The sequence below is a fragment of the Triturus cristatus genome, chromosome 3_2 (assembly GCF_964204655.1).
Source record: "Triturus cristatus chromosome 3_2, aTriCri1.1, whole genome shotgun sequence".
Taxonomy (NCBI): Eukaryota; Metazoa; Chordata; class Amphibia; order Caudata; family Salamandridae; genus Triturus; species Triturus cristatus.
In genome coordinates, this window is record NC_140584.1 from 605,868,904 (window position 1) to 605,881,256 (window position 12,353).

Consider the following 12,353-nt stretch of genomic DNA (forward strand, 5'->3'; position numbering starts at 1 on the left):
TCCAACCATATTTCACACTTGGGGTAGGAAGTGCTGTTACCTTCTGAAAAACTGGATACTTGGAAAACTATATCCTCGCTTGGTTGTTGTTGGTCTTGCTCGCTGCTTATCATGTGGGTGACACTGTTTTTTGCACTGTGGCATAATTTCGAGAAATGGCCTCTTTTCTTGCATTTGCTGCACAAAACTCCCTTTGCTGGACAGCTTACACTGTTGGCCAGATGATTGGGATTTCCGCACCTGTAGCACTTTAGCTTATTCCCTGATGCAGTGTGTACTTCAGGACTGGACGGTGCAGGTTTGTGTTTGTTTTCTCTACTGGAGATCTTGTGTATGTTGTGTTCCGCAACTTGTTTCACCTCCACGGCTTCTTTCATCTCATTCATACAATAAGCTGTATGTTCTATGCTCTTAGCTATGTCAATGGCACGTTTTAAATCAGGGGCTTCTGCGAGAAGTCTTTCTTGGATCTTCTTGTTACAGGTACACCTTACGAGCTGATCTCTAATTAATGGCTCAGTTAACATCCCGAACTCACATGTTGAGGCTAAACTTCTCAAAACAGCAATATAATTTATCACTTTCTCATTTTTCCCTTGAATGCGCAAAAAAATTTTGTGGCGTTCTAATACAATATTAATTTTATCACCAAATTGAGCTTCTAGTTTCAACAATGTTAGCTGATACACATCTAATTGGGCCTCCCCTTCACCCCCAGCACCCTCCTGTGCATTTTCAACGATTGAATCCGGCAGGTCATCAAAAATATTTCTCCCTTGCTTCCCCAGGTTATGCAGTAGAACATGTTGTTTCCGCACTGCAGAAAACCTGTCACCCCCAATTGCAATTAGGTACGATTCAAACAGATTCACCCATTTTTTCCATGGGATCACAGGATCCCCGCTCTCATCCAGAAACGGAGGGGGTTGAGACATTGAGAAAGCAGACATGGTGGAGGATGAAAGGAAAGCGTAGACCCAGGGAAGAATTAAACAGAAGGAGGAGAAAAGGTGGAATGTAAGGGAGAAGGAGGAAGGCTAATACTGGAAAAATGCCCTGAAGAGTATGCGCTAATAAGACCAACCACAGTATCAAACCCCTGAGTGGTGAAACAAACTAGGAGGCAGAGTACAGATTGAAAGCACTTAAATACATGAGCTGAGCCTGTCAGCGAAAGTTTCACAGCAGGCAGGGTGAGCTTTGAAGAAGGAATAAGTGCGCTATACTATTTCCCCAGCAGAGGGAGCAGCAAGAGGAAAACGGAGAGCAGTGTCTGCGTACGGAGTAGTCTCACTGTAGTTCAGTCAGCAATGCAGCAGAAACAACAGGAATAAGGAAGTGCCTGAAGGGGAAACGACGTCGCCTCAGCTGTGACAGGAATACGAAGCTCGTGCCTCCAGAATCCAACCTCGTGAAGAGCAGTTCAGGCGTCCCCTCAGGTACACATCTCTTGAGGCAGAATACAATCTTTGGAGCTAAATATGCAGCTGCTCGCATGCGACCTCAATGAGAACCAACAGCGTTTGCTTCGTGACAACGGCAAGTTTAGGGAACAAGCGGCACCACAGCAGGAAATAACTGGCTGGGACCGATGGCGGGTGTAAATAAAAACTCTCTCACCGCAGCTCGGCCAACATGCGACCTCAAGCGCAGTCAACAGCAGGCGTTCTCGTGAGGCAAAGAGCCGGTTAGTCTTCAGAACGAGCGGCACCACAATAAGGTCATATGGCGGGTCATGCAAGGTCTCTCAGCGAACCGCTACTGCAGGCAGCGAAGTCTGGGAACGACTAAGGGCAGCCGGTGTCAGTTCTGAGTGTAATGAAGAATGAAAGCCGATCTCCGTCACAACAGCTGACAAGAATGATGGCAGGACTGGATGGCAGGAGAGGCGGAATGGCGCTGGGGGAAGGATTCGGACCGTCCCCAGTACGGTAAGGTAGCTCGTCGCCAAAATTAATGTTATAATAAAGAAACCTCCCAATCAAAGATGTCAGGAGAAGTTGTTTAATCGTACAGATCCTTCAGCCTCTCGTAGTGCGAATCCCAACATTCTAAGAGGAGCGTCAGCTCCAACATTCTAAAACAGAGCATACCAAACTGCGGGGAAGAGGAGGGGAGGGGAAGAGAGAGGGAATGGGAAACAGTCTAGATTACAACAGTGTACATGTCCCGGGTGGCCTGCAAATGAAGGGGGCAATGTGGATGTTGCCTTGCCGGGTCTGGCCGTGTTAATTTGATTAGTAGCATGGTTAATGCTGGGTCATTTAAGTGTATATCCATTGTAAGTGTACACCTTCCTTGTAGGATATGGCAATGCCTCATCCTTGATGGATGTGGTGGACCTTGGGGGGAATGAAGTAGCTGTCAATGATGTTGATGGTGATTACAGGTCCACAATGAAGGTTGGTGTATGTGAATGTGAAGCAGGTGACATATGAAGAGTCAACAGCAAGGTTGGGTGACATCTCTGTAGTGGGCATGTGTACTTTCAGCAGTTTTGGGAGGATGTATGTGATCTGGTTGTGTGTAGTGTTGTTTTGCTGGGTGGCACAAGGCACTGGTGTCCTAATGTGTAACAAGTTCTGTCCTGAGATTACACTTGTGCAGGGGGCAAGATAAACATACTGTAATGCAAGATGGCAGGTGTGGTAGCGTACAGGGTGGATGTTGAGGTGGGTGCCTGTGTTTCAGCCGAGGAGTGTAGACGAGGAATCGTCCGAGCTGGTGTGTGTGGTCCTGGGGCAAATGACTGCATACGATTTTAGCCATAGCTTCCCTCCCTCATGCTAGACGTACATTACAACACAGTCATCACATTTGAATGTCAATTCCAAGTAACCACAGGCCTGCAGTTGCCTTCACATGACATGTTAAATCAGTGCATTGTGATGCAACGAATGGAGTTCCATCCATCAAAGCCTATGTAAATTTTGGATTCCTGACATAGCAATGTAAGCATAGTATTCTTGAGAAAGATTTATCGATATCGGTATTCTTGTTGAGAGAAAAAAGGGACAATAGCCTCTTCTCTGTGTGGTCAAAAGCAAAACAGGATGCCTTTACTGGCCAGTAAAATTTTAACTTGTGTGTTTTCTGGGGTTAAACATTGCTATCTGTATGTCGAGTGTGGGGTCTATTTTAAAATAGGGGGTTTATGGTGGACAGAAAATGAACATAGGGTGCCACTTGGGGGCAAGAAATCTCTTTTTACAAATTGCATTATTTGTGGTCAAAAATTTACAACTGGGTGACATATGGGGGCAATTCATGATAAAATTGTGTCTGTCGGGGGCAATCCATACCAATAGTGTATTGTATGCACCAAATGTGCTAACTGTTAGTGGGGTGGGTCTGAGATGGATCTCAGTTATCTTGCGTTATGTGTAACAAGTGTCCCTTTGAGGGTTGCAATCACTTCAGTAGTTACTGTAATTCACAAGGCTATCCTAGCCAGCTCTCACCACACTGTTGTAACATGAGACCCATTGGTATGCATCATAACTGTAAGAAATTGAATAGTATGCCATGCAACAAAAGACATCTTGTGTCAGTTCACAACAGGTCTGCATGATGCACAGGGCTGCACAGCATCTGGCAGTGAGAAATTATGTAGGGGGCACTGGACAGCTGGCTGGAGAAATAATGTTGAAAATACACTGGAGGGGGCATGGATGTGGGGGTGGTTGTAAGTGTGGGCCTTACATCACATTACAAATGAAATTGTGTAACAAGGCCTGGGCATGTGTAATCTGTGCACCTGGGCCTATGAGTCTGCCTCAAGGGACAGGAACCAGTCATGCTCCCTCACCTAAGTCAATCACAGGACTGCAATGTGGTCTTGTGATTGCTCATGCGCGCAGGGACAGTGCGTTCTGACAGGGGCTTGATGGGTGGGCATGTCCTTAATGCACGCTGTAATGTTGTCTGCATTGTGAACATGGAAGTGCACACGAATGTTTGTGCCAGACTGAGAGGACAAATGACCAGACATTGTGCACTTCATTAGGCATACTACTGAGTCATGGGCCTAACACTGATTCGAGCAGGCCCAATCTCCCTAACACACAGAAAGGAAATGTAGCAACAGTACATAGATATTTGACCATCATGGTATTTGCTTCACTGTTTAGCACCGCTCAAATTCATGGACCAAAATCTCAAGATCCATAAAGGATATTCCCCCATTGGGTGTCCTGCACCCACAGGCATTACCCCTGCGCACTACCATATCATGGCCATCCTACACTACACATCACACCTTACACTCACTTGGACATCCACACAGTGGTGATACCTGATGCACATTGATAATGTCGGTGAATCAGCCAGCAGGATCCTCTGCTAGGTGGACTTACCCAGGCCTGGATCGAGCATTCCCTGCAAAGACAGCTGGCCAAGGACACAATGACGGGGATGATACAGGCATCCCTCATGTGTGTAACTTGAGTGCCAATGCTTCATATGTTAGATTCAGCTCAGGGTCAAAAGCCTCCACAGCATCTGGCCATTGACCCATCCTGTGGCCTAGGGTGCAGATATGCGTTGAACACCATTGGCAATATACCTTGTGTAGCTCAGTGCACTGTTGTGGCATGGTATGCAATGTGTCACACCATTGGTAGTTACCCCTGAGAACAGGTAACATTCACAAATACATGGGGGTACAGGGTGTCTTCACACACAAGTCTTCAGCATGCCTCCATGCAACCATGCTGGCTCCAACAACAGGTACAGGTGATCACCAATGCCTCAATTACCAACAACAGAGCCCAGCAAATAGACAGCACCTCCGTATCCCAGGTTGACTCACTAATAGCAGGCCAGCAATGGCACCATGAGCCATGAACCCATTGTTGCCTACATGGGTTTGTATGCCATTATGTAGTAGGATTGCCCAATTAGATGTGATGCACACTGGTTGTTCCCATCCAACTGCATGTACTCAGTGGTGTATCCTCAGACTTAAGCATTTTCCTTGCTACCTGGATTTGCATGGCATTTGGCGGGGTGTGGGAGAGTAGGATCTGCTTCACATGGGTACCCCCACTTTTTGCTGGTGTTACACTGTTTCCCAAGCCTTAGTCTGGCTGTGTCCCTGATAATCAGGACCAATGCCTAGCTGCTTCCTCTCGCCCCTACTATATGGAATACTATGTACCTGGGGCATAGGTACCTCATAGGCCTACCAAGAGCTGAAGCATGTATTATACCACCCCTGGGAAGCATTCCCAAATGGCCACACATGTAGGCTACTGCAGCCTGGCTAAGGGTGTGCTTGCACCCCTTACTGTGATATAGGCTACCTATATAACTACTATTTGACAGTTGCATATAAACCTATAAGCCACTCCTATGCCAGGACTTGACAATCCTGAAGGTAGAGTGCTTGGTGTTATGTGAGAGGGTGCCCAAGCGTGAGCTGAGCCCCTATGCAGCTTTTGGAAATACATCCGTACGGCTGTTATGTCATACAGCCATACCATATACACTTAAGTGCATTATTACCTTGTGGGAAATGCTAACTTTGGAATGTCTGCCTCAAAACATGTTGGGTGTTGTCAACCGCATTGGAATTCTACTCCCCCCAAGTTCTGTCGGCGGGGGTAGCATTCCACCATTCGAGAGGGAGATACATGTTCACACTGGCTAAACCTGGTAGGACCTCCCTGAGCCCTGGCATCATAAAATGGATTTCCCAGACACAGAGACAGGTCTGGCCTACTCCTGCTGACCAAAAGTCCTGCAGGGGATGGCTGGACAATAGCTTTCATTTTAAGGGGAGGTGTGTCCACCTCCCCAGACAGGCAGGTGTGTATTGTTTCTGAGCGGGACCACTCTCTGGTGCATTGAAGTCCTGGTCTGGGTGCACGTTTGCTGACCATGTGCATAGGCCACTTCTAAACGGTTGCAGGGTTTACCTGCCCCTGCACTTGCATGAAACAGGACAAAGGAAATGGGTGTAACCACCCTCACTCATAGACTACACATAGGTGGGTCATTAAAGTAAGTCCATCCCCCTAAAACCACTATAAGTATAGGAATCTTGTCCCTAGGACTTGAGATTACCCTTGATGAAAATAGGTTCTATATATCTCCTGTACCTTGGAATTTCTATCACAACTAGAATACAGAAGAAATACCCCTTGGGGTCAAGGAGTGACTCCCCAGCTTGTCAGGCACCCAAAAAGCTAATGAACGGTCTGCTTTGCTGAAGCTCCCGCCAGATGCCAAAGTCTGTGCATCACCAGAGGTGGATTTCCAGACTTCCCCAAGGCTACCCTGAGTCCACAGCAAAGCTGAGGCCCGTGGGTGATGTGAAACTGTGACCCCTGGACCCCGTTACCTTTTGCAGCAACAGCAACTTCCTGATCCTCCTCGAAGATGTGCTTTGGGCTCCCAGTAGCCCCAGCCTTGAGCACCACCTGCACCAAAAATTGCTGGCCTCCACTCCACGAGGGACCCGTGTGTCAGCTTAAAGTGTGCCTGCTTGATGCTCCTTCGCAAACACTAGGCTGTTGGCTAGCAGGTGCCCACAAAGGCAAATCCTCTTCTACTTGGGCTTTCCTGGTTGCTCCAGATGTGCCCTGACTTACCCTTGCTGGGTGAGTCCCTCAGATCTTGCAGGTCTGCACTGCAGTCCCTCCTCTAAATTCCATTGACTTGCCGTTGCCAAGGCTTGTTGGGTCCTTTCTCGCCACCAAAAATGCAGCAACCGACAGACTTCGTGGGACAGCTCGAATTGCACTCGTGGACTTCTTCAACGCCTCAAGGACATCGCGGATGAAGAGTCAAGACACACATCAACTCACATGAAGCACACCACATATGTGGTCAGTGTTCCATCTTGCCCTAGGTCACGGGCAAGTGACCAACACTCTGTCCACTCTGCTTTCCGGTTCCTTACATCATAGAACCAGGTTTGGATCTCGCAAGACACGTCTCCTCTTCACGGCAGATGAAGTACTTTGCTGGCTCACATTGAAATGGATGAAACGACCCAACATCAAAAGACACCTGTGCACCCTGATTCCCTGGGTGGCCAAACTCAAGTACCCTGGTGCCCATGTGTGTGCTAGCCCCAGAAATTCTGAACTCAAAAAGGCTTTGTTGCGGACTTGATTAGAAGCTCCTCATATCTGCAAATTTACAAACACGACATTGCACATTGAAGATTATGTGAACCTGTGGTTGTGGTCTCACACTGCATACAGTCCCCATGTGTCCCATATGTCACTACGTTGGGTGGTCCCTTGGGGTCCCAGAGATTATACAGGCTCTAGGCCTTGTATCTAGTGCAGTTGTGTTAGAAATATCAATGTATTGGTATATGTATTGGAACTCCCCTAGGGCCCAAACGTTTATCAGTGCTATCACTGATGATTGTTATCCTGTAACTTAAGTAGTTTCAACTCTAGGCCCATAAACAGACTAGAGGGGTGTGTGTTAACCTAAAGACATATATCTGGAAGATATACCTTGTGCGTTATTCCTTCCATGTGAACATTCCAGACATCATACACTGTTAACAAAAAACATCATGCTTTACAGTCCTTCTAAAATTCCCATTAAGTCTACTCTCCATACCTACCACTAGGATAGCTTTCAATAAAGGGTGTCTTCATACTATCATCAGAAGGTGTCTTTCGGACTGGTACAAGGTGCAAAGTTCAACTAGTGGACAGCATATATCAGGCCACCGTCTCACAGGGCTCCTTGGAGATTTGATGCCCTGTGAGGTACTGGGCCCAGGCTAATACATGTAGCATTATAACCAATGTTAGCTTAATATCCCACATTGTAGGTTGACTCATAGGCTAAGTTACACACAGTTGATGCAAGAATACTTCTCGCTGAATATATTTCTCATTTGGCTATAATCTTTTTACTACTTCACACAATGCTTGCCAATGGTGTGATTAGTAATGATATCGTAGCAGTATTCCTGGCAGTCTTTAGTGAGGACAACAGCAAATCTTGCCACGTCACACTGTATTGTAAGAGCTGGAGGAACAGTGTGTCCTTAGTGGGTGATAGGCTGACACAAACACAACTCATGCTAACTAGTGTGTGTCGTAGATGGCACCCATGGTCCGTAATGTTACAGAAATGTGCAGGGACACATCTCAGTTTGTTTTTGAAAGGAGGACAACACACTTGAATCACACACGAACGTACACTTGCAGTGTTGCCCTGAAATGTCAGCTACCACTAAGAGCAACATTACCATTGTGGTGTAAGTACACAGGTCAGCATCAATGCATACCGATTACCAGCAAGACTAATGTAATAATAAGTGGTGCTTAGTCCATTCAAGTGGCTCTGAGTATAAAGTATCTGTGTGCCTAAGGACATAGATCGCTAGAATGTGCCACAAAGATCACCTTGGAAAAGACACATGTGATGCCTCTCACAAAACATCTATACAATTGAACATGCAAACACCACTAACAGATGTGCATCTTACTTTTACAGATAATGCTGCTTCCACATCGCAACAGGTGGATGACAGCAATCTGTTGGACGACATTGAAGACAATCCTCCCTCCATTGACAATGGCACACTTGAGGAGCTTATTGCAACTCTCCGGTCACCTACACCACCTCCAGAGCCTGACAACCGTGGGATTGCTGATCAAGCGCAAACCCCAGACCCACCAGATCTTGCACCCACAAACATGAGCACAGAGTGGGAGAACACCCAGCGTGAATTTCAAAGAACTGCTGTTTCTCTACAGCGGGAGCTCCTCAATGAGGTACACGTTGCTGTGTTGAGCATGGGTGGCACACTGCAAGCAATCCTACAAAGCCTAAATCCAGAGTTGGTGAACATCAGCCCTGAGCAAGCCAGCTCAAACCAAACACCGGGGATTGCACAATCACTGGCAAACATTTCGAACATTATGAGTCAGAGGCATGTGCAAATGCACACACAAAGTGCCAGCAGAGATATAGTCCAGCACCTCCAAAGTATTGATAATCAAATGAGAGAGATGCACCAACGTCAGGAACAATACATATCAACACTCACAGCATATCAGGGTGAGTTGCGGACTGTGAATAAAAAATCAGCAACTGATGCTGAATGCTCTAATGGTGAACTTTATGTCACCTGAACATGTGTTCCCACACACATCCACTGCCACAGCTGGTGGTAGTAGTGGGACAACATGCACTGCACATAACCCAGAAACCAACCCACACTCTGAAGACTCCGAGGACGAATTTGCTACACATGTACAGAGGAAGACATCCAAATAAATGATTGTATGTCACAGTTGTCGTATGACAACCACCAACCATTCACTGCTATGAGAACAATGTCCGCCACACAAGAGTCTCCAGACAAATAGTAAAACTGTGGCACCCAACATGTTTTCGTTGTTCAAAAAATGAAGTAAGATACATTGTGACTATAACAATGTATAAAAATAAACCTCAGTTAAAAATAAAATATCTTGTTCACAACACTCTCAAACATGTCAACGACTGATGTTTCTACACTTGATTGTCAAGGACAATGTGCCCTTGTGTCCGGTTTGTACCACTCAACATTACCAGTGTTTATAATGTATGATTGCTAATCCAGACACACGTGGAATAGTGCGCAAGTACAAGCTAAAGGTTTGTAAGTATGAATAATTAGATGTGAAAAAACATGCTGTCACATGTAGCAATTAGTGAATGTCACTCATCAATGTGCTGCAGCGCATCACCACAAGCCCCTCCCTAACACAGAAATGCCACACATATTCAAAGTAAAATCTGCATTCTTGTGCTCTCCCCTGTGCTGGTGCGGAGTCCTCTGCCATGTTCCAGTGTATATACCCTAGCAGCATGCCTGCGTCATGGTGGGTGATTTTTTTGGGCATGAATGTGCACCTCTACACACACAAATTATCCCTGAAGGCTTATATCTGAAAAGAATGCATGCTGTACACTTCAGCAAAACTTCTACATCACTAAAACGTGGATAAAGTCAAAGCATGGTCATCAATGTGCCACACCTAGTGAGGCGTAGCATGCGGATGCATTTGCAGGAATAGGATTCCTTGTAACGCTTGAATGCCGTCTCCTTACACTGTTTAGAGTTGTGAACACCAACAGTAACAATCATGGGACACAACTTTCACATATACAGCTTATCTCAAAAAGTATGGAGTGTAAACTGCAGGTTTGGATAAAGTAAGTATTTTGGCACTGGCCCCATGTGATCTTTGTGCAGCTTCTGACAGGGTGTCCAAACAGATCTCACTGCTAAGGTTGGAGTAGGCAGCCAAAGTGGCCATTGCAATGGACTGGTTCACCTTCGGAGAGGAGCTTCCATGTTATGAATCCCCCTATCATCTCCATGCCTCACACTATTGAAAAGGGTGTGCCACAGGGCTCAGCTCTGACCCCAAAACATCTTGAGCCATATCTCCAACCATCACCTGCGCTGTCCATGTGGTGAGAGTTCACAGTAGTGGCACATGCCGATGATATGCACTTGCAAGTTACACTTTGCAATAACTGTGTGCTGGATGTTCCCAATTTCAGGATTAAATTAGCAGATGTTGCTGGGTGGATGACTGCCAAGTGCCTCTAGCTCCATGACAGCAAGTCAGAGGTGTTGCTGGTGATTAAAGATCATAAGCGGTGGAGTGAATGCTGGTGGCCTTCTCAATTTGTTTGTGCACTCACACATAAGCAGGTGCTGACAGACCTGTATGTCTGTGGAGACTCTGCTGGTATCCTCCAGGCCTAGACTACCAAAGGGGCTGGAACATGTCTTGGTATATTACGGGGGTTCACACTGCTGTTGTTAGTTATTGTTGTCAAGCCATACATCACTCAGGTTATTGTCCAGGAATCTATTTTCCAAGAAAAACTATTACTGCACCTTTCTGTAGCTGGGGACAAACAATTCTGAGATTGTGAGACTGGCGAGGGTCACAAACACAGCTGCCAGGACTCTAATTGGTCCCTATAGAACCAGCTCCAACACCAGGCCCAGTTGTTGGCTTCATTGGCTTGCGGTAGCCAGAGTAGTGAGTACAAGCCTCTCAGAATTGCGTATAATATATTTGAATCATTCCCTCCTGCCATCTTGCCCTACATGCTGTCACAATACACCACCACTTGCCAAATCAGAGCAATAGGTCAGCAGCTAGTGGTTGTCGCACGGGTAAGGAGGGTGCGAGCTGTCGTGTGCAACTCCTTCACAATAGCAGCTCAAGTCTTGAACTTATTCACTACACACATTTGCATCATGGAGTATTCTCTGGGCTGATGTGAGGTTATCAAGATTCACCTCTTCACTTAAATTCCAGACTCCTACTGTCACCGTCCACCTGTTGTGTTTGCTACAAGTGCTGGGAGGGACCTTTGCTGGGGAAGCTGTGCGCAACATAAGACGACTACACAGTACCAAACTTAACAAAGTCTCCACACAGTGGATGGTTGAATCTCTGTCAAAATGGGGCTGAGAAAAGCTCTGCCAGTGTGTCACAAAAACTCACTTCCTGGCTGCAAAAGATGATTTAGAGACAACACATCACCATTGATGACGTTGTGTCTAAAAATATTGTTGTCATGCCCCCAACAAAATGTGCAGAATTTTTAACCTGGTTACTTCATACACCATCCATAAATTGTAAATACGTCTGTATACAGACACTGTGTTGTACAGTCATATGAACTAGCCACTTGTAACACAATGACCACTTGTACATGAACATGGTGTAGATATTACAACACAAAGGGATCAGATGTGTGGTGCGTACATTCTGTACATCTGTGTAAGAGACAAGCTGTATTTTACATACATATGTCAACATCATACCCAGCAGAGACTGAATATTGCTAGATTCACATGCAGAGGTTGGCCAACAACTCATGAATAGAATCCAAAACGTATGTATGTGTCAGACCACTATTGGCTACCAACAAAAGCTAAGCACAGGTGTTGCATGAACATGTACATCTAGTCAGACATGTAGCACAAACCTACCTGAATGTACTAATATGATGCACTCAAACAGGAACCGGTGGTCACAGTCCATGTGCCCACCAACTCACACATACAACATATGAAATGTGGAATATCATAGAATATAGTCCACTGTATGTAAAGAAAGGTTTTATAAACTAAGAAAAGGGTGACTAAGAATTACATTAAGTAACACACTATCTAAAATATCTTGACAACTAATATAAAATCCTAAACTAACTAATCTTACACTACCTAACTTAATTTACCTAAGCTAAACTATGATCACACAGACAAGTAAACATCATCCCCCACCCCCCTTAACACATCAATGCACAATAGACATACACATACTTAACCCAGTGCTTAATTTGTGCCGGTGCTT

At 45.8% G+C, this 12,353-nt stretch overlaps 1 protein-coding gene across 1 annotated transcript; it reads left to right on the plus strand.

Annotated features, from left to right (window-relative positions):
* Nucleotides 1–1,338: 1,338 nt before the first annotated feature.
* LOC146857814 (uncharacterized) lies at nucleotides 1,339–9,472 on the plus strand. Its single transcript, XM_085646847.1, has 2 exons — nucleotides 1,339–1,931; nucleotides 8,473–9,472. The coding sequence occupies exons 1-2, from the start codon at nucleotides 1,877–1,879 to the stop codon at nucleotides 9,111–9,113; spliced, it is 696 nt and encodes a 231-aa protein (XP_085502973.1). The 5' UTR covers nucleotides 1,339–1,876; the 3' UTR covers nucleotides 9,114–9,472.
* Nucleotides 9,473–12,353: the final 2,881 nt, after the last annotated feature.